The sequence below is a fragment of the Podarcis tiliguerta genome, assembly GCF_965153285.1.
Source record: "Podarcis tiliguerta genome assembly, chromosome: 13".
NCBI classification, from domain to species: domain Eukaryota; kingdom Metazoa; phylum Chordata; class Lepidosauria; order Squamata; family Lacertidae; genus Podarcis; species Podarcis tiliguerta.
This window is the reverse complement of record NC_139546.1, coordinates 50770584-50794652: the sequence shown is the minus strand read 5'-3', so window position 1 is coordinate 50794652 and position 24069 is coordinate 50770584. Positions and strand designations below refer to the sequence as shown.

The following is a 24069-nucleotide window of genomic DNA, read 5'->3' as shown; positions in this document are numbered from 1 at the left end:
TCCAACCCCCTGCCATGCAGGAAACACCATCAGAGCACTCCTGACATATGGTTGTCAAGCCTCTGCTTAAAGACCTCCAAAGAAGGAGACTCCACCACACTCCTTGGCAGCAAATTCCACTCTCGAACAGCTCTTACTGTCAGGAAGTTCTTCCTAATGTTTAGGTGGAATCTTCTTTCTTGTAGTTTGGATCCATTGCTCCGTGTCCGCTTCTCTGGAGCAGCAGAAAACAACCTTTCTCCCTCCTCTAGGTGACATCCTTTTATATATTTGAACATGGCTATCATATCACCCCTTAACCTCCTCTTCTCCAGGCTAATGGTTAGTGTGTTGGACTAGGACATAGGAGACCAGGGTTCGAATCCAAACGCAGCCATGAAGCTCACTCACTACTGAGCGACCTCCGGCCAGTCAACTCTTTTACCTTAACCTACCTCACTGGGCATATTGTGAGACCTACGTGTTGCCATCTTCAGGTCCTTTGAGGCAAGGCGAGATATGAATGTACAGTGGTACCTTGGTTTAAGAACAGCTTAGTTTATGGACAACTTGGATTAAGAACACGGCAAACCCGGAAGTAGGTGTTTTGGTTTGTGAACTTTGCCTTGGAAGCAGAACACGTTCTGCTTCCTGTTGAGTGTGTTCCATTTGTAAATTGAGTCCTCCGCTGCGATGGGAAATCACGCCTTGGTTTAAGAACGCTTTGGTTGAAGAACGGACTTCTGGAACAGATTAAGTCTGTAAACCAAGGTACCACTGTAACAATATGATAGGTCTGCATGCAGAATGGCTGAGCTGAAATGGGAAAAGCCCACCTCTGTAATAAGGGCACAGAAAGGGGTGGAAAGTGTATGGTCCAAGGTCTAAAAATTCACTTCTTGGCAAGTGATCAAACCGGTCGCAGGAAAAACTGAGTTGAGATTCAATTCCTTCTTTCTTGATCTTGAAATGGCAGGCTACTATAGATCTCCAGGTGGTGCTGCAATTTCTCAGGCGTGTCTAATCTAGTAAAATGGTGTGACGTTTACTCGAGCGTTTACACCGCTGAGAGGTCCAGGAAAAGTCATGTATCTTGGGTCTCGGGAGATGGGGAAAGCTCCATTATGCGCTTTGCAACTTGAGCAATGAGCATTGAATCTCCCCAGAGGGAGAGTGAAGTGCTCCTTGAATCCACCAAAATGCAGGCCTCTCCAGGCTAATGAGGTGATCTTTCTGCTGCTGATCTGTAGCCTTGAATAGCCCTAATTTGGAGCCAGAGCATTCTTCCACCCCTCTAGTTTTTGAGGCCAACCCCCTGCTTACCAGCCCACCTTCCATTATTCTGCTAAGAGGGTCTTGCCCGTCATTCTCACCCAAGACTTGTAGTCTAGTCACCTCTTCCTCCAAGTAGGTGACAACTGCCCACGTACACACTAAGGATCTGGTCCTGGGATTCCAGTCTAGAATATCTATCCCTGGGATAGCTCAGTCAGTACAACATGAGACTCTTGATCTCAGGGTTGTGGGTTCGAGTACCACATTGGGCAAAATATTCCTGCATTGCAGGGGGTTGGACTAGATGACCCTCACTGTCCCTTCCAACTCTACAATTCTATGATTAAAAGTAGCCAAGATCGCCGCCCCCCCATCACCCATTCATTTGGCAAACCACTTTGCAACCGGATCCTAAACCCCAAACCCCTGCCAACAGCATAACCCCACTGCTACATGTTCACTCCCCAAGTATTTGCAATTTTAAATTCCTCAATTCCCGATTAACACCAGGACGCAGATACCTTTCCCTCAATCGGTACAATCACGCAGAAAATCTCGAGAGGCTCAAAATTCCTCTTTATATATATATTTTTAATTAGCATTCCCCATCCCCTCTGGTTACAGAAACTGCCAGGCAGAGCACAGCCCTGATAGGAGCAAACTCAGGGCGCGGTAGTGAAGATGCAAGACTGAAATGGGGGAGGAATTTTTTTTCCCTGTTCAGTATTTGAGGCCTCTTACCCCTTTAAAAAAAATGGGGGTGGGGAAGAGAGAGAGAGAAAGGGGAAAATGGCATATGGGAGGGAGATAAGGGGGGGAAACCACCAAAAGAAAAAGAGGTATTTTATTTTAGCCACAACCACCTCAAAGAAAGCCCAGAGCGAGGGGAGGGGAACGGGAGGAAGAAGTGTGATTAGGCATAAGGGAAGGAGGTTTAAAGGATGGGAGAGAAGGAAGGAAGGAAGGAAAGAAAGAAAGACCCTCCCCTTCCCTGGGACAAAAAGGCTCTTTAACATAAAATCAACAACAAACAACAACAAAAAGTGCAGGTCCCTTCAGGAGCACATGCCCCCTGGTGGCAGCAGGTGGAGGCACGCCTTACATGCTGCCATAGACGCTCTCATCGCTGTAGGCAATGTACAGGAAGAAGTCTTCCTCGTGATGTTCCTGGAAAGGGGGGAGGAAGAGAAAACACTGGAGTCAAGGCGTAATTCGGGCAGGGGTACGAGCAGGCAGAGCCCAGGGACAAGGGTGCCAAGGTTCAAATCTTAAGCCTTTCTGCTAGTTCAGAGTAGGCCAGCCGGAGCCCTCTACTTGGCAGAGTCCTCCTCCTGGTACTCTCTCAGCAGTTACAAAGAAACACCATTATATTTAATTCTAAGTGCATGACTTCTGCATCCAGTTCCAGTTGGTGGAAACTGCGGTTCCAGCACAAGGCAAGAGTCAAGTCTACCCTCCTAGAACTCAATCTCAAATCACAAGTTCCAGACTAAACTACATTCCTGATGTTGCTTGTGAAAATGCACCACATGGTGTCTCTATCGCATTATTAATATTGTTATTATGTTGTTATTGGGATGCAGGTGGCGCTGGGGGTAAAACCACAGAGCCTAGGGCTTGCCGATCAGAAGGTCGGCAGTTCGAATCCCCGCAATGACGGGGTGAGCTCCCGTTGCTCGGTCCCTGCTCCTGCCAACCTAGCAGTTCGAAAGCACCTCAAAGTGCAAGTAGATAAATAGGTACCGCTCCGGCGGGAAGGTAAACGGCGTTTCTGTGCGCTGCTCTGGTTCGCCAGAAGTGGCTCAATCATGCCGGCCACATGACCCGGAAGCTGTACGCCGGCTCCCTCGGCCAGTAAAGCGAGATGAGCGCCGCAACCCCAGAGTCGGCCACGACTGGACCTAACGGTCAGGGGTCCCTTTACTATGCTGTTATTATTGGTTTGTATTTGTTGCTCATATAGGATATTTAGTTTTTTAACGCTTGATGCTTTGCTGTGTTTTTATATATGTTGTAAGTCGCCCAGAGTGGCTGGGGGAACCCAGCAAGATGGGCGGGATATAAATTATATTATTATTATTATTTACTTCCCAAGCATTTGGTAGTTCCACTGCTCTGAGAAGTTCAGGGGGTGGCGGCCCAGGAGGGAGCCTGGTCAGTGGCAGCTCCAGAGGAGGGGAACTCCCTCCCCAGAGAGATGTGCCAGGCACCTTCACTGCGCAGCTTGCAACACATGCTGAAAACACCCCTCTGCCCTGGCCTTTGACAGCTCAGGTGCAGTTCAGGGTGGTGTTCAATGCTAGCAGTGAATTGAATTGAATTGAATGGGCTTTAATGGGTCTACTCACAACAAGACTGGCATTGAATACCACCACTTGCAGTTTTAATGACCCAATCCTCTTCTTTGGCCTGCAGTTGCTTTCATGACGGGTGGAGAAGAATATAACCACAACTCCCACCAGTCCAGTTTGGGACTGATGGGAGTTGTAGTCCATATAAGAAACAGATACCAGGCTCAGTGGACTAAAGGTCGCCAGCAGGTAATTCAACCCTAATTCACCGCTACCTCTCCACTCCCACACATGGTAATAATACAAATTTGCTCCACGCTTTGGTTTCGGCAGGGGTGGTGTGGCAATGCCTTTCCCCCACCTTTTCCCTTCTGAATGCTGCAGCTGGTTCAACCCCTCTCTTTTAATTCCCCTAGTTTGTTTTGTTCTTTTCCAACCTGTTTGCTACCCATTAATTGAACATTTCAAAGACTGTTGCAGAGTGTCACTTCTCAAGCGATGCACATTTTCTTAAAAAAAAACAAACAACAAAAACCTGGTAGAGCTGCCCCATGGTGGCGCTGGTGGGGGGGATGACATTGTTGACGAAGAAGAAGAGGGCGTCCTCTGCTCGGAGATGGATTCTTTTTCGGATCAGGAAGTAGAACTGCCCAACTGGGGGAGAGAAAGGGGGAGAACGGATCTGTTAGCTGAAGGGGCAGAATAAAACTACAGAGATTGAGGCGAGATCTTGACATGCCAAAGAGATACACCCGTTTCATCAGGTGCCACAAACCTAGGTCTCCAAAATCAATGGGGCTTCCCCAGACAGCTTCATCCAGCACTTCACTTGACCATCCGATGTGTGGACATCTTGCCCCCTCCCCTTGCCAAAGGATGAAGGAGGAGATGACCCCCCCTACTACTCCCTCCTACAGCCAGCTGCCCCAATCCTCAGGCTGGGCCCTGGGCCATCCAACTGGGCGCGTACCTGTGAGGTCTGACGGGACAAGGTATTTCTTCTTGTCCAGGTCTCCTATCCGGGCCTTGGGCGCCTTTTCCACAATGACCTGCAAAGTTGAGAGAGAAACAGAGGTTGGGTCAGCGAAGGGCAGAGAGGAAGAGTTCACGCAGGAGCACCAAAACATTTCCTAATTACAGGAACGGTTGAGCAACCGGACGAGTTATTCGAGGAAGAGGCGAGGCCGGCCGGCCGGCCTGCCTGCCTGCCAAGAGAAGCTTTTGCTGGTGACAGTGGGAAGTTGGAAAGCCGGTCACAGCAGGGCTGAGACAGCATGAATCATGGGAGGCCTTGAGAAGACGGGGGACTGTTTCAGAAGGACAGAGCCTCAGAACACTGGTCCAAAGCAGAGGTCAGGTTTAGTACGGAAGAGCCAGCTGGAACAGGCCAATGACCCATTCAGTCCAGGATCCTGTTCTCACTGTGGTAAACCTGGAAGCAGGATTCGAACACAAAAGCCCTCTCCCCTCCTGTGGTTTCCAGCAGCTGGCATTCAGAAGCACTGCTGCCTGCCTCCAACAGTATACCGTATTTTTCGCTCTATAAGACGCACCAGACCACAAGACGCACCTAGTTTTTGGAGGAGGAAAACAAGAAAAAAAATATTCTGAATCTCAGAAGCCAGAACAGCAAGAGGGATCACTGCACAGTGAAAGCAGCGATCCCTCTTGCTGTTCTGGCTTCTGGGATGCAGCCTGCATTCGCTCCATAAGACGCACACACATTTCCCCTTGCTTTTTAGGAGGGAAAAAGTGAGTCTTATAGAGCAAAAAGTACAGTAAGTAACTAGTAGCTGTCAACAGCTCTCTCCTGCGCCATGAATTTGCCTAATCCTCTTTCAAAGCCATTCAAGTTGGTGGCGATCCTGTACAGAGGAGCTGCAAAGTTTAACTTCCTTTTATATGTCCTGAATCCTGCCCAGGAATTTCCTCTGCTTGGCTAAGTGTAAAGGTTGCAAGGAAAGCAAACAAACCGAGAGGCGGCAGGGACAGCCTCATTCACAACTATTCCCAGAAGAGAAAGAAAGAAAGAAAAGTTAAACATTTGCACACAGGGGAAGGCAAGAGGCTCCTCCCAAGCAACCTGCTAAGGCAGCCTTTTGCCTTCTGCGAAAGATTGCCAAGTTTTCCTTTCAGTAGCTGAGCTCCTGTGTTTTTAACAAATAACAGACAGGCAGAAATTAAGCAGGTGTATCTCTCCCCGTCTTGCATCCCCAGGCAGCAGCAGGAAAGGGAAGCATCATAACCTGCTGAATGAATCCTTGTCAGCCAGGCAGCTCATAAAAAGATGAGATCCTTGGCCGGAAGAAGGTGGAATCCTTCATTCCAAGTCTGACAGATCACCCACCTTTTTCGGAGTGGGGGAATCAAAAAGCTTTCTGTTTGTCAAAACCTTCAAGCAACACAGCTGAGAAAGAGTCCAGAGCCTCCGTAACCTGCAGATGAGGCCCTAAGGTTGCTCCAACTGCACCTTTGCTTGTAAGGCTAGTTTTGTTTTTCTTTTCTATGTTAGTCCGGGACGAGTTCAAGTACTCAGATACCAGAAGCCACGTGGAAACCTTCCGCCAACCGGGAGCCCTCCAGGTTTGTTTTGGACTACGGGTCCCATCAGCCTCTGGTGGGAGCTGCACTCCAAAACATCTGGAGGGGCACCAGGTTGGCAAAGGCTGTGTGGGATAAACAACATTGGCAAGATGGGGATAACATGTTAGCCGCTCTGAGCCCGGCTTCGGCTGGGGAGGGAGGATATAAATATTATTTTTATTAACAACAGAGTCAAGATAGATATGTCCCAGACAGCAATGGCTTGGGGAGAGCAGTCGGCAAGCGGGGGAAGCATCACTCTGACCTATGTTAAGGGTCCCCCGTTAGAAAAAGATGGGCCTGGAATAAGGCCTCTAGCTTCTCCCTCCCTCACATTATATACTCATTACATTGGTATCCAACCCTTTTCTCTGAGGAGCTTGAGGTTGGTGCCACAACGACCCTGCGAGGTAGTGAGAGTGCCTGGCTCAAGATCACCCAGGGAGCTTAATGGCTGAGTGGGGATTTGAACCCAGGTCTCCCATGTCCTAGTCCAACGCTCTAACCCAGGGGTCACCAAACTAAGGCCCGGGGGCCGGATCCAGCCAATTGCCTTCTGAATCCGGCCAGCAGACGGTCCGGGAATCAGTGTGTTTTTACATGAGTAGAATGTGTGCTTTTATTTAAAATGCATCTCTGATGCATTATTTGTGGGGCATAGGAATTAGTTCATTCCCCCCCCCACCTAAAAAAAATATATAGTCCGGCCCACCACATGGTCTGAGGGACAGTGGGCCTCTGCTGAAAAAGTTTGCTGACCCCTGCTCTAACCACGACGTCATCTTGGCCCACATTAGGTAATCAGGACGTTCCATTTTGTTCCCCTGGAAAGGTTCCTGTGCCGTTACAGGGTTGCAAAATGGAGAGGAAGAGATTCTCAGGCATCGTGCGTGGGGGGGGGGGGGGGGAGCTCTGCTTTCATTTCTGCAAAACCATCAGGCAAAGCGATAAGGGCCTCAGACCAGCCCAATCTGACTGTGTGGCAAGGCTGTTTTCCACCATAACCACCCAGAAGAAGGGGGGGGGGAGGGATGACACCACAAAGCAAAGCACCGCCTCCCAAAATTCATCTGTGATGCCATCTCTCTCACTTCCTTCAAGACCCACTTCTGCCTCCAGTTCCCAAACGCAACCGTACTCTGTAGAGCGTATCGGTGGCGATTATAAAGGAGAAAGCTGCAGAAAGGAAGTATACAACCTGTCTCGAGTCTCCTGAATTTAGGGCAGGCCATAAATCAAAATGAGGAGGAAAGGAAAGCTCCCGTTCTCTGGCCACAGTGTTATTGCCACTGTTCCCCATGGCTGTTCTCTGTACGCATAAAACATGTACATATGGCAACGCTTCATGCGTCTGGCAAAAGTGGCATATGAAAAAGGATTCTGTGAGCACATTTAAAGGTAAAGGGACCCCTGACCATTAGGTCCAGTCATGGCCGACTCTGGGGTTGCGGCGCTCATCTCGCTTTACTGGCCGAGGGAGCCGGCGTACAGCTTCCGGGTCATGTGGCCAGCATGACTAAGCCGCTTCTGGCGAACCAGAGCAGTGCACGGAAACGCCGTTTACCTCCCCGCCGGAGCGGTACCTATTTATCTACTTGCACTTTGACATGCTTTTGAACTGCTAGGTTGGCAGGAGCAGGGACCGAGCAACGGGAGCTCACCCCGCTGTGGGGATTCGAACCGCCGACCTTCTGATCGGCAAGTCCTAGGCTCTGTGGTTTAACCCACAGCGCCACCCGTGTCCCTGCGAGCACATTTACTCCAGCCTAAATCCCACAAACTTGTGTGGGACCATCCTCTTTGGGAGCAAATCTTAAGCCTGCAGGCGAAGGCACTCTTTTCAAGAAGCGGGGCCTGCTGGGTGTACCAGAACTGCAATGCACGGCTGCAGTTACCTGGGAATCACAGTGCACAATACCCACAAGTGCAAGCCCATTTAAAAAGAAAGTCCCAATTTCTTGGGGTAACTGCGTTAGGCTGCTGTAGCCAGAGCAACAGGGCAAGGCAAGCACATTTTGCCAACGTAGTGCCTGCCTAACAGGAGCCGCAGCCCAACATCTGGAAGGTACCAGGCAGGCCACAGCCGGCATCCAGGACCCTTTCCAACCTGTGACAAACCTCGCTGGCCTTCAACGTGCCCCAAGTCCCTTTCCGTATTTTCGAGGGTAACCCAATCCCTGTTTACTCCAGAGAAGAAGCCACCCCCTTCCCCACCAATGCTATCCTCCCTCGGCACCAAGGAGATCACTTCCGCTTGTTGTTTGTCTGCTCACAAGTAAACTTTGAGGGAGGCGCGGAAGAAGTCGTGCTTTTGCTCCCTTTGCGCCGCTCTCCAGCCTGCAGGACTTATCTCGAAATCCCGCCCTTCCTCCCAAAGGAGCCCCGATCTTTACATGTTTTAAAGCTGTCCTTGTTTTGCAAAGTGGGGAGGGGCGCCTGCGTGAACAAAACAAGGGGCGGGGGGTTTCCCTCCCTGGAACTTCCCTTTGCCCTGGAAGCGGGGGGAGCATTTAATGAACGGCGCACATATTATTATTCCTTTTGTTTTGTAAGCCGCCCGGGGAAGTTTAATGCACTATGGGGGCAGCACACACAAAAAAACCCCCAACAGCAGCAGCAGCAGCTGGGGAGGGGGTAGGAAACAGGACTTTGGGGGTCCATTCCCCCCCCTCTCTCCAGCTGGTGGAGTGTGAGGATCACATATTCCAGTGATCGCTGTCCGCCGCCCTTTGTTTTGTAAGCCGCCCGGAGCGCTTACAAGACGCGGGAGGGCGGCGCCAAAAAAAGGGAAGCAAAAGGGAGGCTTTTGTGGGGTCGGAAATCCCCTTTTGGATCAGAGGGGGGAGAAAGGGGGGAGGAGGGGGCATTAAAGCGAGGAATTGGGCAAAGGGGTCTCTCTCTGAGGGCCTTCTGGCGGTTCCCCCCCTGTGAGAAGCCAAGTTACAGGGAACCAGACACAGGGCCTTCTCGGTGGTGGCACCTACCCTCCCACCAGATGTCAAGGAAGTAAACAACCACCGGACTTTTAGAAGACATCTGAAGGCAGCCCTCTTTAGGGAAGCTTTTAATGTTTAATAGGTTATTATATTTTAGGGCTTTGTTGGAAGCTGCCCAGAGAGGCTGGGGAAACCCAGCCAAATGGGCGGGGTATAAATAATAAATTATTATAATTATTATCATCTCTCTGGGGCGGAGGGATACTGGAAGGGGCGTTGTGCCGGGATTGGGGGGGTCCTTCTCCCCCCCCCCGCTCTTTTTTCCTCTTCCCTCCTCCTCGCGCGCTCCTCTCGGACTCACCGGGACTCGGTCCGGGTACTTCTTTCGGATCTTCTCGCCCTCCGAGCGGCGCTTCTCGAACGGGTGCTCCTCCTTGTACACGAACTTCATGGCGGCGGCGGCTGCTGAGGCGGCCGGGCGAGGAGGCGACGGAGACGGACCAGCTGACGGGGCCGCGCCACACACAGACACTCGCGCACTCTCGCGCAGGCGCGCGGGGAGACGCCTCCGCCGCCCCTCTCGCTCTCGGGCTCGCGCGCGCAGGGATACGCGGGGCGGGGCAAGCCTGGCTTCCGCCAACCGCTGCGCCGGAGGCGTAGGCGCTGCCCTGGGAGGCGGCGCCGAGCCACGCCGCCGGCGCAAGCGGAGAGCGAGAATACGGAAAGCCGTTGGCGGCTCCGCTCCTCACGCGAGCGTCCGTTAGAAGGTGGGGGAGGAGAAGCCGCCGCCGCCTCAGAAACTGAGGGAGGCTGCGCGGCCTCCGCTTTTCCCCTAGCGAGGGCGCTAGGCCCGAGGAGGAGGCGCCGTCACAGCCCGCCCTGCGCTAGTCGCGTGGCTGTGAGGGCGCCATTTCCACGCAGGTGGCGCAGTTTGCGGCAGAGAGGGGGAGCTGGCGCTGGCGACGTAGCGGAAAGCGGCGGGCGCTTCAAGCCCCGCCGGCCTTTCCCAGCCCCTCACCCGCCCGGTCGTGAGGTCCCGTCGCCGCCCAGGGGCCTGCCCCGCCCGCGAACCTCCCTCGCGGCCCCCGGTGTGGCGTCCAAGCGTTACGTCAAATGGGATTCACGAACGCGACCGGCGCAAGCGCTGCGCCGCTGGCGTGCCGTGTTGACACCAAAACAAAGTAGTCCGCGGGGGGCGCCGTTCCTCCTCTCTCTCCGAGGAAGGGGGCGCGCCGAGGGGGGTGGGAAGCGGGGCGGCCGAAGGCTCGGGCAGCCCAAGCCGGCGATGTAAAACCGGAGGGTTTTGTTTTTATTTTTAAAAAATGAGGTGCGGAAGGATCGCGAGGCGACGGCGGCGAAGCGACTCGTCATGTGACTGACGTCAGCGGAGAGGAATTGTCACGTGTACCCGCCCCGGAAAACAGTTGCGGCAGGCGGGGGAGCCAGTCACGTGAAGGGCGACCAATAGGAAGAGGGGAGGGGCGAGGACGGCTTCCCTGTTGCTCTGGCCGGACGCCTGGGTCCCTGCCAGAAGAGGGCCTTGCCTTCCTCCCCCCTCTCCCCAAAGGGGAGCTTTGCAGTGCCAATAAATAGCCTTTCTCAGGGGCAGGAGGATCAACCGGGATCCAGCAGGGGGCAGCTTAGCTCAGGCACAAAAACAGGATGGGTTGGGGGGAGGGGAAGAGGATGCTTTGCCTATATTTGGGGAGGAAGCTTCTCCACCCCCGTTTGGATACTGCCTGGTGGGGAACGAGCCCCCAGCCAAGCTTTTGAAGTGGCCCAGGGAATCATATAATAATAATATTAATTTATTATTTATACCCCGCCCATCTGGCTGAGTTTCCCCAGCCACTCTGGGTGGCTTCCAATCAGGTGTTAAAAACAATACAGCATTAAATATTAAAAACTTCCCTAAGCAGGGCTGCCTTCAGATGTCTTTTAAAGAGAAGATAGCTGCTTATTTCCATCACATCTGAAGGGAGGGCGTTCCACAGGGTGGGCAACACCACTGAGAAGGCCCTCTGCCTGGTTGCCTGTAACCTCACTTCTCGCAGGGAGGGAACCGCCAGAAGGCCCTCGGAGCTGGACCTCAGTGTCCGGGATGAACGATGGGGGTGGAGACGCTCCTTCAGGAAATGCATATGGAGATGCAAGCAATTAAATCAAACCTCCCCACCTCCTGAGAAAGCCTCCTCCCCCAAAAAACCCCACTCAGAGGCTGGCTGGCTTTCTTCCTAAGAAAGTGGGTTCTACCTTTCTCCTCCCCTTCACTATCTGTGCCACTTCCTAGCAGAGGGAGGTGCGAAGAAAAGCTGAAGCAAAAAGAGGAGGAAGAGAAACTAGTTAAAGGAACCATTTCTCTGCAAGCTGCAGCCTGCTTTTCTAGAGCGCAGGAGAAAAGGAGGTGGACTAGTTACCCTAGAATACCAAAACCAGGCACCAGGGGATATCACAATTAACAGTAACATGGGAGATGGTGGCTTGACAGACCCCATCTGCGGCAGGCTCCACTTCCGTGTGTTTAGGGTAGGACACTGGCTGTCTGTGTTCTTTCAAGGATTCGCCTCCGGCAGTGTAGCCATTCACTCCTGGGCTTGCTTCTCCCTTCCCTCTCAACTCTTCACAAAGGTGCTTGGTAACTATCTGTACCATTTAACTGCATCTACTCCAAGCCCCAGGGATAAAAAGTTGCTGAAAGGTGAGGAATTGAAGGAAGAGATATACCGTATTTTTCGCCCCATAGGATGCACCGGCCCATAGGACGCACCAAGTTTTTTTTTGGGGGGGAAATAAAGGGGGGGAATTATCCCCCCCCGGCGCTTGTGGAGCCGGCAGCGGGGAGAAGCGTTCTTCTCCCCGCCGCCCGCCTTCAGACCAGGTCCGGGGACAGCGGGAAGACGCGCTGCGCCTCCCAGCTGTCCCCGGAGCTTGCGGGGCTGGCAGCGGGGTCTCCCCGCCGTCAGCCTCCAAACCACTTCGGGAGACAGCGGGATGGCAGCGTTCCGCCTCCCTCTGTCCCCCGACCTTGTGGGGCTGGCGCTGGGGCTCTCCAGGCTTCAGCGAAAGCCTGCATTCGCCCCATAGGACGCACACACATTTCCCCTTCATTTTTGGAGGGGGAAAAGTGCGTCCTATAGGGCGAAAAATACGGTAGGCGCTCTGGGCAAACATCCCAGCATAGATGATTTAGCTGGAAGCCTCGTTTTCTACCTACACAGTGGGACAAGCATTTTGACAGTTCTATATAGAGTTCCCATGTGTGGGCTGGGGCCTCGGATTAAAAACTCAAGCCTAGTTTAAAAGCAAGTATGTTACTCTTGAGCCTTTTCTGCCTACAGCTTCATTTCCTAGGAACGAAAGGTAATATCCTTCGCTCTGCTAGTGTAATTAGACGGGTAGGAAAGTATCTCTCTCCCTTCCTCAAACGTTGCAGAGCCCTGGAATGTACCACCCTGGCCCATGAGACTGAGGACAAGAGGCTAAAGGGCATTACTTTTACCTGCAAAGAGAGGAATCTATTCTCTGTCCCCCACAAGCCCACCTTCCTCGTAACTATTTCCCTCACTGATCTATCTTACCAGCTCCAACTATAAATAACAGTGAACCATGCTCTACCCCTACACAGACAACACTCCCCCTGTGAAACCCCCAGCAATGGTCTGAATGTGGAAGGGAGATGAATTAAGATCTCAAAACCAGTTGTACCGCAAAACCAGCCAGCCACTCAACCAATGTGATCTTCTCCGTCCCCCCATCAGCAATAAGAACTCCTGAAAATCATTTAGGGTTGTCGGGTTGTTGTTTTTTTTCCACCTCAGTTCAAGGCTATAATATCTCATCATTCGATCCCTCCCCGCCCCCCCAAAAAAAGTCAAAAAGAAAATAAAACAAGGGGCAGATTGGAAGGAGTGGCCTCCTCAACACAATTCCAATGGAGGAGAAAAAGGGGAGGGACACTCCTACTTCCACAAAAAAAAGGGGACAAGGCTTTGGGATGGGGGGTGGTGGAGAAATTAAGCCAGGCCTGTCAATCATCTAAAAAACAGATGGCCTTAGATGAAAGGGCTTCTCTCTTTATCAAGAGCGTAAGGGGAGGGAGAAGAAATGAAAACAAAGGAAAATAAGATCTTTGTACAGGGAGCTCGGTCTTTAAAATGAGAAAACGCAGCCTCGTCTCAAAGTGTCCGTCGCACTCCTCCGTGCGGCTGGCTTGTTTCACCCCCTTTCTTGTACATCTGCCCCCCCCCCAAGCAGTTGGTGCCATCGTGCCAATGGCGCCAGCCCCGCTTGCAGAGTCCTGGCCAGTCCCCCGGCGGGCAGGCGGGGCGGTGGTCAGCGGCGCAGCTGGCTGACGCAGGGAGAGGCGGGCGGGACGTTGGCCGGCTCACTCCCAGCTCCTCCCCTCCTGGTTGGCTGAGTCCGGACACGTTCGCCAGAGTCCAAGCGACCAAGGCGGGGGGGTCACGATGGCGGGATAAGGCAGAGGTCGCGGGCCAAGCCCCGAAGAAAGGAGGAGCCACCGTCACCAAAGGCGATGCTGGTGCAGATTTCGGCTCAGCACCGACCGCACGTCAGCTGTGAACCTGGAGGAGGAAGCGGGGGAGAGACAAGAGTAAGAGCCACGCAAGGCCTGCATCTTTGGCCAAGGCACAGTCTGACCCCCTCCTTTGGTAATCCTCACAGAACTCTAATAATAATAATAATAATAACAATATTTTTTTATTTATACCCTGCCCTCCCCAGCCAAGGCCGGGCTCAGAGCGGCTTACAAGCAATAATAAAAACAAGATGAATGATTACAACTTAAAAAACAAAAGTAAAATACAACATTAAAATAATGGAACATTAAAATATTAAAATGTAGCCTCATCGCAGGAGGAGAAGGAAAAGAAAAAAGAAAGAGAGGGAGGGAGGGAATCAAATTGGCTCCAGGCCAGGCGGAACAACTCTGTCTTACAGGCCCTGCGAAAAGAAATCAGATCCTGCAGAGCCCTGGTCTCATGAGGCAGAGCGTTCCACCAGGCCGGAGCCAGAGTTGAAAAGCCCAATGGTTGCCATTAATTTGATTCTGAATTGATTTAGAATGAATTGATTTTAGAATGCTGTGTTACTTTTATTGTTAGCCGCTCTGAGCCCAGCTTCGGCTGAGGAGGGTGAGATATAAATAACATTTTATTATTATTAATCTTCCACGGGATTCGGTCTCGCACGTCAACCAATAAATATAGCACACACACGCAAAGCGACAAGCAGACTCAACAGCCTGCACAAGAGGGGAGTAGACCGCATTTGGAACAATGTGTGTGCCATTCGGGTCGCCTCCACTCGAAAACGCCATTGTAGAGTTGGAAACGGTCCAGAAAAATGCAACTGTGGAACTCTCTGCCACAGGAGGCAGCAATGGCCACTAGCTCGGATGGCTTTAAAAGAAGAGAAGGGCTACCGATGGCTGCTAGCCAGGATGACTATGCTCTCCCTTCACATTCAGAGGCAGCAATGCTTCTGAATATCAGTTACTGGAAACCGCAGGAAGGGAAAGGGCTTCTTGCGCTCGGATCCTGCTCGCTGGTTTTCCCTGGGGCATCTGGTTGGCCGCAGTGAGAACAGGATGTTGGCTAGAGCGGTCGTTGAGCAGATCCAGCAGGCTATTCTTATGTTCTTATGAAAAACACAGGCGCAGGGCTCTTCTAGAACAACCCATAGAATCCCCTTTTCTCCTCCCAGCTCCACCCCAGAGCTTTACCTCAAGGCATCGAGCATGGGGAGCAAGTTGAGAAGTGCCGTGTCGCTGGGATCGCTGAACCAGGACTTGATAGGTATTGCGTTATCTGCCGGACGCACACAGAGAGAGAGACACACAAACACAACTGTCACTGCGCTTGAACCACACCCTAACCCTCTCTGACCAAACCTGTGCTTTGGGTCAAACCACTTAAGATTGCTGGGGTGGGCATGGAGAGATACAGAAGGGGCTCGTACGGCCAAAGAATCTTTTGCGTGCGTACACACACAAATCCCAAAGTGGAGAGTTTTAGCCTTGCCTTATTCCCAATGCACTGGACGCGGGTGGCGCTGTGGGTAAAAGCCAACCTAGCAGTTCGAAAGCACGTCAAAGTGCAAGTAGATAAATAGGGACCGCTTACTAGCGGGAAGGTAAACGGTGTTTCCGTGTGCAGCTCTGGCTCACCAGAGCAGCGATGTCACGCTGGCCACGTGACCCGGAAGTGTCTCCGGACAGCGCTGGCCTGCGGCCTCTTGAGTGAGATGGGCGCACAACCCTAGAGTCTGTCAAGACTGGCCCGTACGGGCAGGGGTACCTTTACCTTTATTCCCAATGCACAAGCACTGCAGGGGACTGAACAGAGAACACTTACAACATATTCCTGCATCACAAGGGACTGAAAGAGATGACCCCTTAGTAAAGGTAAAGGGACCCCTGACCATTAAGTCCAGTTGCAACACTCATCTCGCTTTATTGGCCGAGGGAGCCGGCGTACAGCTTCCTGGTCATGTGGCCAGCAGGACTAAGCCGCTTCTGGCGAACCAGAGCAGCGCACGGAAACGCCGTTTACCTTCCCACCGGAGTTGTACCTATTTGTCTACTTGCAGTGGTGTGCTTTCGAACTGCTAGGTTGGCAGGAGCAGGGACCGAGCAACGGGAGCTCACCCCGTCATTGCGGGGATTCAAACCGCCGACCTTCTGATTGGCAAGTCCTAGGCTCTGTGGTTTAACCCACAGCGCCACCCGCGTCCCCTATTGCTATTATTACTTTTTATTAAATGCGTGTAATGTACCACTGCACATTAAAAAGGTAAAGGGGCCCCTGACCATTAGGTCCAGTTGCGGACAACTCTGGGGTTGCGGCACTCATCTCGCTTTATTGGCCGAGGGAGCCGGTGTCCAGCTTCCGGGTCATGTGGCCGGCATGACTAAGCCGCTTCTGGCGAACCAGAGCAGTGAACGGAAACGCCGTTTCCCTTCCCACCGGAGCGGTACCTATTTATCTACTTGCACTGGTGTGCTTTCGAACTGCTAGGTTGGCAGGAGCAGGGACCGAGCAAAGGGAGCTCACCCCGTCGCGGGGATTCGAACCGCCCACCTTCTGATCAGCAAGTCCTAGGCTCTATGGTTTAACCCACAGCGCCACCCGCACCCCTAATCCCAAAGTGGAAAATTTTAGCCTTGCCTTATTCCCAATGTACAAGCACTGCAGGGGACTGAACAGAGAACATTTACAACATTTTCCTGCATTAGAAGGGATTGAAAGAGATGACCCTTTAGGATACCTTATTTTTTAAAATTGTGAAAAAAATGTATGTATAGTTGCACCCGCAATTGCAGGTGTAATTTTTTTAAATGAATTTGGCTGTCTGGCAAATGCTGACTGCAGAAAGGAAGCTCCCCGTAACTTGCCCTAAGGCAATGCAAATCCTTGTGAAGGTATTAGCTTTCATTAAAGACTGGTTCTATTGGACCACATCAGATTGGCTTGCCGGATCTGCTTCAGTGTAACAGACAACTCCGAAAAGCAGAAGCGGCAGGAAGACGAGAGAAGAATGCTTGCTGAATAGAAGCAGAGAACTAAGCAGGATGCTTCAATACCATCAAATGAAATAATTTTCTCAGCTGGTGAAAATGAAGAACAAATAGCCGATGCCCAAGATGGACATGACGGAAGTTAGGAATGGGCACTAGGAAAACCAAGACGGAGTGCAACACATTGGAAACACATAATGTTGCTACGCAGAGCATCGGATATGGTGTTGGTCTGTGTGTGACGGCTGCCATCACCGCTGCTGGTTTGATCACGAAAGAAGACGAGAGACTTGCGGATGATCGCAATAAAGTCAAGAGCCCAAGAAAAAAAGATGAAATCCCTGGATCAGGAATTTGATTATCTCTTGTCAGAAGGCTGAAATCGACTTCATCTTCTTTGAAAGCGGACAATTCAGATCAGCCCCCCCCAGCATTGTCACAGAACAGAATTACCATAGTTTTCCGTGTATAAGACTATTTTTTTATTTATTTAAAAAATAATGTTAAAAATTAGGGGTCATCTTATACACGGATGGTGCTGAGGGGTGACGGGCAATTGATCGCAGCCGTGAGCAGGAGATTTTCAGTGGTGATTTGGCAGGTCATTGGTGGCTGTGGCAAGGCCTGCTGCTGATCGGCTGCCGCTGCGGCAATTGGCAGCGAGCAGGCAGACAATTGGTGGCTTTGGCAATTGTGAGCGTCGGTCAGGTGGGTGAGTGATTTTCGGCAATCCCCCCTCCCCCCCAAAAAACTCAACAACTCATGGTAATCTCCCCCCATTTTCTTAATTTGGAGTCCCCCAAAATAGGGGTCGTCTTATACACGGGGGTCTTATAATACGGTCTCCTGTGAGAGGTGAGCCGGGTGGAAGACATCTCTACCCCTTCACTCAAAGAGAGAAAAACCAGCTGAAGTTATTGCTGATAATCTTGTGGATTTCATGAAGGAGGGTGTTGAGACTGCAGGCCACTGGAGGCAATTCTACAATTGTTAACACTGGCTCGGAGGGCGGCACCATGCACTGGGTAGAGGTCAAGCGTGGTCGTAAGCTGATCTGGTTGGTTTGTGCCCTCCACGCCAGCAAGTTACCCCTGCGACACTTGATCGCAGCACTCGATGGAAGACCTTGTCTAACAAGCAAGTAAGACAGCTAACATTGGCAAGATGCTACAGAACTTGAAATTGATCCTCCTTGCACCAAACTCTCCATTGCAGGGCCTCTTACTTCACTGAGTGGCAATGTCATAAAGGATCTGTCTACTAATCAAGCGCACAGGTATCGGATCACATGGGCCATAAGGGCAGGGACATGGGTCCAGTGAGCCATTCAAGGTGGCTAACAACAGCAAACGGGCTTTGGTGCATACGGGTTTCAAAACATGGCCTCAAAGGCAGAACCCTCAGCGATTTAAGACTGATACATGCATTGTCTGCATGTACAACACCTGCTGATTCAACATCTGTAGAGTATCCCTTATCCTATGTGACTAGAATGTGGCCTTCCTGTATTCCTTATCCTATGTGCCTAAGAATGTGGCCTTCCTGTGTTCCTGTGCTGTTTTTCCTGTTGTATTTCTTAGAGGCCTGCGTAGGTGAAAGTTCTCGCACAGTGCCTTTTGTACGACCCTGACACGGAAAGCTCTAACTCTCTAAGTTGATGTCATGACCCTGTAATCTAACTATACACATCCCCTGTTTATTACCACAGACTAGAAGAATGTTAAATGCACTCTATATAATCCCTGCGTACCATCCCTATCTATCATAGATTAGTATGTCCCTGTACTGTTTCTACCTAGTAAGATGTGTAATGCCTGCGTGTAACTCTATCATACTGCATGTAACCCTATCATACGTGTATGTAATACGTACGATGCCTGTACGTATCCCACGTGTATCCAATCAGCACCAAGCGCATATGCTGCAATGGGGGTAATATACAATAAAAGGGACTCTCTTAGCCTCGATCTAGGAGATGCCTCCCACATGGACACCTTCGACTCGTCTGCCAGTTATTTCCAACCCAACATCTGGTGACCCTGACGTGATGGGGGTAGAACACTTTTGGGTGGATGGCCCACGCCACATTTTGCTTCAGCCATGGCGAGTTAGGCTGCAAAAGAAGGTTGTGGTGGATGCTGTTTGACTAACCGTCCAGCGCTCAGCACGAGATGCATTTAGCAAAATGATAATCCAGATACTCTCGTGCTCAGGTGGCCATGAGGAGACGACAGCTGGTGCCCAAAAGATCGGTGACTTGAGGTGTGGAGATGACGACACACCGGGAGATCGAGAAAGCAGCTTTCCAGCAACCCCAGCGCTTCATCCCTGCTGGAGCTGACAGACTGGTCCGACAGGCTATAGGAGCCTCCTTTGACATATAAACTTGCTACAGTGGAAGTAAGTTCGCTAGCGAGCCCGTGCAAATTTCACCTTGGCCTTGTCATGCTCGGTCTATAGTGAGGCGCGTGAAGCAAGTCACAGAGCCAGCAGGTAGGGTGTAACTCATGAGGAACGTGAGGCGTGTATCAGAGGCCAAGAAGTCTGTGGCTGATGTCCAGGGATGCAACTTCTTGTTTGCATTTCTTCTTAAGTGATTGCATTACTTCCTGATGTTGTTTCATGCTTAGGAGGATTTGTTTCATGCAGAGAAACTAAAATGTTTACAGCATCACCTGACATTTCCCGAAGGTAAAATTAAAAATCTTTGGTTTACCGAAAGCAGTTTGTGAGCTTTTTGATCAAACGTAGACTTACCAAGTACAAAAAGAATAGCAGGTTTGAACTCCTCACACCTGGAAATGTGTTTTTAAGATGAATCGCTGAATATATCTGCAAGAATTCACCCCCTAAAATGGCATGTCCTCCTGTGGGAATGAGTGGCTCGTTCCTTAAGTCCCCGGGGACGGGAGTGAGCAAGGAGGAAGATGCAGCCGGCCCACCACGAGACACCCTGGGCTCCACAGAGTGGCCCCTCACCCAGCAAGCAGACCACCGGTCAAGGCACAGGACACCACCCCTCACCCACCACCAATTTTCAATGGGGACGGCGGGTCTAGCCCCCTACCTGGATGGCTCCTGTAGGCTCCTGGCGAATTGTCCAGGATGACTATGCTGGACAGGTCGTTGTGGACGACGGAAAGGTCTTTGATGTAACTGCCCAGCTCCAAAGTGCAGTGCTAGAAGGAGAGAAAGGGGGGGATATGTTTCCACACAGGACAGAAATAACAAGCCTCTCTTAGAATCACAGAATGATAGAGTTGGAAGAGACCCCAAGGGCCATCGAGTCCAACCCCCTGCCAAGCAGGAAACACCATCAGAGCACTCCTGACATATGGTTGTCAAGCCTCTGCTTAAAGACCTCCAAAGAAGGAGACTCCACCACACTCCTTGGCAGCAAATTCCACTGTCCAACAGCTCTTACTATCAGGAAGTTCTTCCTAAGGTTTAGGTGGAATCTTCTTTCTTGTAGTTTGGATCCATTGCTCTGTGTCCGCTTCTCTGGAGCAGCAGAAAACAACCTTTCTCCCTCCTCTATATGACATCCTTTTATATATTTGAACATGGCTATCATATCACCCTCTTAAACTGGACGGGGCTGCAGCTCGGTGGTGGCAGGTGGGTGACCTGTGGAAGTCAGCTGGTAAGTTCACCACACCTGAACCCGTGTGATGGATCAGCAGAAGATGCCGAGCCCCAGCCGAGTCTTCAGAGATTTCCTGCTCCCAGCGGAACGGCTTCTTCCAGAGTCCCACAGTTAAGGGGAAATCTCCTCTCCCGCACTGTTCGAAGTGTTCATTATTTCCAGGCACAAGGCAAAGCTAAACGCCACTATGGACTTTATACAGTTCTTCTGGTCTTTGAAGTGAGGATGCTTATGTACGGAGAGATCCGCTAACGCTTTCACCCTGCTAGCTGACGCTGCTGCGTAAAACCCACAGCCTCCTTCCCTGACTCTCACAGATTCAGAGTCGGACCCTGACAGCAAAGCAGGAGAGCATCAGGACAGGACCTCACGTAATGGAAGAAATGCCCCGGAGACTATTATGCCCGTCTCTGCATTCCTGAACCAATGGGAGGGTGAGCGACTCAGCCAGTCAAGCTCAGGACCTTGCTGGCGTTGCTACGGTAACCCCAGCGCACCTGACAGCCTTCTCTCAGCACATCCAGATGTGCCCCTCATTTGGCAGCAAGCAAGCCAAGGCGGGGAGCTATCCCTCTGAACCACTGCTATATCACCAAGGTGGACCCTTCTTCGCCCAACGTACAGCCGTAAGGGGCAAAGGAACTCACCTGTCTGTAGTATCTTCTCTTTAGGATGCTCCTATTATTGTCTAGCTTGTCGGCCACAGCAGAGCCATATATTTCCATGCTGGCTGTGAAGACCACCAGCTCATACCACTGGCTCACCTGAGTTGGTGGGAGGGGGGGGAGAAGAAAAGGAAACAGGGGGGAAGTCAGAGGGGAGCTCTCTTTCACACACAAAAAGCCCCTTGCACTCTAGGAGGCAGACAAAAGCCCAAGATTTGGGCAACTTTCCCCCGAATTAGACTTTTAGGAAACGCCATCAAATCTCCCCAAACCTTCATGCCCTCCCAATACAGATTACATTTAAGCATCACTTAAAACCTGTCGGTCTAAAAAGCAATTTATGAACGGATTGTGGCACGGCTATTGTCCCTCCAAAGAATGACAGCCAAGCAGAGAGCAGAAGGCACCCATTATTAGTCCTGCAAGGGAAGGCGTGTGCAGAAGCACCCCCTTCCGTTCTCAATCCTGAACGGAAGAAGCTTCTTCCTGCTCATAGCTCCTATCAGCCTGCAACAAGAGCTTTGCGATGCTTTTGGGGGCTTTCAGCGAACACCTCTCCTCTTTCCCAGCCTCCTGAAGACTCTTCCTCCCCTCTGGCAGGAGGGTTCTGGCCAGCCCTCGCACTATCAAGTCTAAAGCGAAGTAATGATGGTGCCAGGCAAGCCTCCCTGGGGAGAGCATTACAGAAGTGCGGAGCCACCACTAAAAAAGGCCCTGCTCTTGTGTCGCCACCCTCCGCAACACCCGTGAAGCAGGACCTCAGGGGACAGTTGCAGCGTCTGGGTTGGTGCATGTGCTTTTATGTATTCCATGTTTTGCACCCTTCCCTGAATTTGACGGAGATGTTGACCAGCCTTAGTAAACAAAGCAAAGCTCCAGGGGCCCCGCTTCAAATTTTCCGAGTTTCCAGGAAGAAGGGGGAAGAGAGAAAGTGATGAGGAAAGGGACCCTAAAGAAGCTGGGACGAATTGCTTTGAACAGGATTAAGGCGGATTAGGCTAAACAGGTGCCGGCGATTAGAGGCAAGGCTGGCTGATCCAGTTGGGTTTGGGATCAGCTCTCCACCCTTGAACCAGACAAGGCAAGGGTGGAGCAGGACAGAATGGATTTAGCACACCGCCTCCTCTTCCAGGCAGAGCTGGCTCTGGGAAAATCCATCCCTGGGCGTGTGTATCACTCGAAAGGCCACCCAAGTTCAAGACATTTCAGGGTGATGCGAGTGGGCAACACACAACACAATGTCTTCCCAGTTGCCCTGGCGGCTACTCTCCCTCCCTGCCCCCATGTCACTACACCACCCTCCAAGTAAACTTTTCCCGAGCTGGAACCCTCCCCATGTTTTGGACTACAACCCCCATCAGCCCCTGCCAACAGGCACTGGCGGGCAGGCATGGTGGAGGACAGAGTCCTTCAGCATCGTGGAAGACACAAGAACTACCCACTCTGGAAGAATGGCAGATGAAGGAGATTGACTCTATGGAATTAGCAGGAATGACCGGCAGAATCCGAGACCAGGGAGAAGAGTTGGTGGAAGAAGATTGGAAGAAATTTAAAGATTATTTACAGAAACAATGTAAAATTAATGAATGATGGAATGATGTTGGATCGAGGCTAAGGGTTTTTTTAGCAATAATGTTTGAAAGATTAGGAATAAATGGAATGTCAATAGAGGGAAAGGTAAAGCTAAAATATTAAGACCAAAACTAAGATAAAGGTAAAGAGGGAAAGGATTTGCTGAACAAACAATTGAACTGGAATACAAAGGGGGGAGGTGTGGGGAAGTCCGAGAAACAAGCTAATGTAAGATATGTTCTGAAAGATGGAATTGTTTTTAATTGTTGTTATTCTTTTTGTATTTTTTCTGATATTTTTTTCTTTTTCTATTTTTCTGTTTGTTTTCTTGGTTACTTTGAAAATCTTAATAAAATATTATATATATAAAAAAGAGCCCTTCAGCATTGGCAGTGTGCCAGGATGCTCATACCTGCTTGGCGGTTTCTCCACGGAGCTCAGTGCAGGGAGGATGGGCCTCCCAACAGAGTCCAGCTCGAGGGAGTGAAGCTGAGAGGCTTGGAAAGCCCACTTTGGACTGACGGAGCATGCCCAGCGAATCAGTGCCAGTGCAGCAGTCACAGCTGTGGGTTCCAATCCGCCTTGGCCACGTGAAGCACGCTGGGGTGATCTTGCAGGCCGGTTGCTATTGCTCAGTCTAACCTACTTTTTGCAGGGGTGTTGCGACAATAAAAATATAGAGGGGCGGAGAACTGGCACGTCTTGGATCTCCTCGAAGGAAAGCTGGGATAGCAATGTTCTGCAGGCACACAGCTCTGCTTCTCCTTTGCATCTGCAGGTGTGGGAGTGGATGTGCTGGACTGATGTCTTGCCTCAGTAATGGACTGGAGGAGAGCCAATAAACTGAAGCTCAATCCAGACTGAGGCACTATAAGGGGGCTGTTTCCTAGACTGGATAGATGGGAGGTGGCTTGCTCTTGAGGGGGGTTACACTCTCTCTGAAGGAGCAAGTATGCAGCTTGGGAGTCCTTATAGATCAGGGGTAGGCAATCTAAGGCCCGGGGGCCAGATGCAGGCCAATTGCCTTCTTAATCCAGCCCACGGACGATCCGGGAATCAGCGTATTTTTACATGAGTAGAATGTGTCCTTTTATTTAAAATGCATCTCTGGGTTATTTGTGGTGTTTTGCCTGTGTTTTTACATGAGCAGAATGTGTGCTTTTATTTAAAATGCATCTCTGGGCTATTTGTGGTGTTTTGCCTGTGTTTTTACATGAGCAGAATGTGTGCTTTTATTTAAAATGCATCTCTGGGCTATTTGTGGTGTTTTGCCTGTGTTTTTACATGAGCAGAATGTGTGCTTTTATTTAAAATGCATCTCTGGGCTATTTGTGGGGCATAGGAATTCATTCAATTTTTTTTCAAAATATAGACCAGCCCCCCACAAGGTCTGAGGGACAGTGGACTGGCCCACGGCTGAAAAAGGTTGTTGACCCCTGTTCTAGATCCTTTGCTGTCACTTGACCCTCTGGTGGCACAGAATGCCTTCCATCCACTACGGCGGGTGGCCCAGCTGCACCCCTGTCTGGACTGGGACAGTCTAACTTCCGTTGTCTATGCTCTGGTAAACTTCAGGTTAGATTAC

At 51.0% G+C, this 24069-nt stretch overlaps 2 protein-coding genes across 3 annotated transcripts in view; both read right to left on the bottom strand.

Annotated features, from left to right (window-relative positions):
- Positions 1-1824: 1824 nt before the first annotated feature.
- On the bottom strand, positions 1825-10436 carry GABARAP (GABA type A receptor-associated protein). Its single transcript, XM_083410897.1, has 4 exons — positions 9426-10436; positions 4516-4594; positions 4081-4199; positions 1825-2421 (listed from the first exon to the last, which is right to left on the bottom strand). Exons 1-4 carry the CDS (start codon positions 9513-9515, stop codon positions 2353-2355), a joined length of 357 nt encoding a protein of 118 aa, XP_083267023.1. The 5' UTR covers positions 9516-10436; the 3' UTR covers positions 1825-2352.
- Positions 10437-12844: 2408 nt separating this feature from the next.
- CTDNEP1 (CTD nuclear envelope phosphatase 1) overlaps positions 12845-24069 on the bottom strand; it is a 28237-nt gene continuing 17012 nt past the window's right edge. Inside the window, exons 5-10 of one of the 2 annotated variants that reach the window (XR_014504366.1) lie at positions 20895-21011; positions 18646-19780; positions 16514-18061; positions 16268-16431; positions 14808-15120; positions 12845-13647 (exon numbers count right to left, since the gene is read on the bottom strand). Coding sequence is in view for 1 of the 2 variants with exons in the window: in XM_083410784.1 (XP_083266910.1) it covers positions 13587-13647; positions 14808-14892; positions 19669-19780; positions 20895-21011 (375 nt within the window). In the remaining variant the exon portion in view is untranslated. The remainder of the gene's footprint in view (positions 13648-14807; positions 15121-16267; positions 16432-16513; positions 18062-18645; positions 19781-20894; positions 21012-24069) is intronic. The other variant, XM_083410784.1, reaches the window with a different exon arrangement.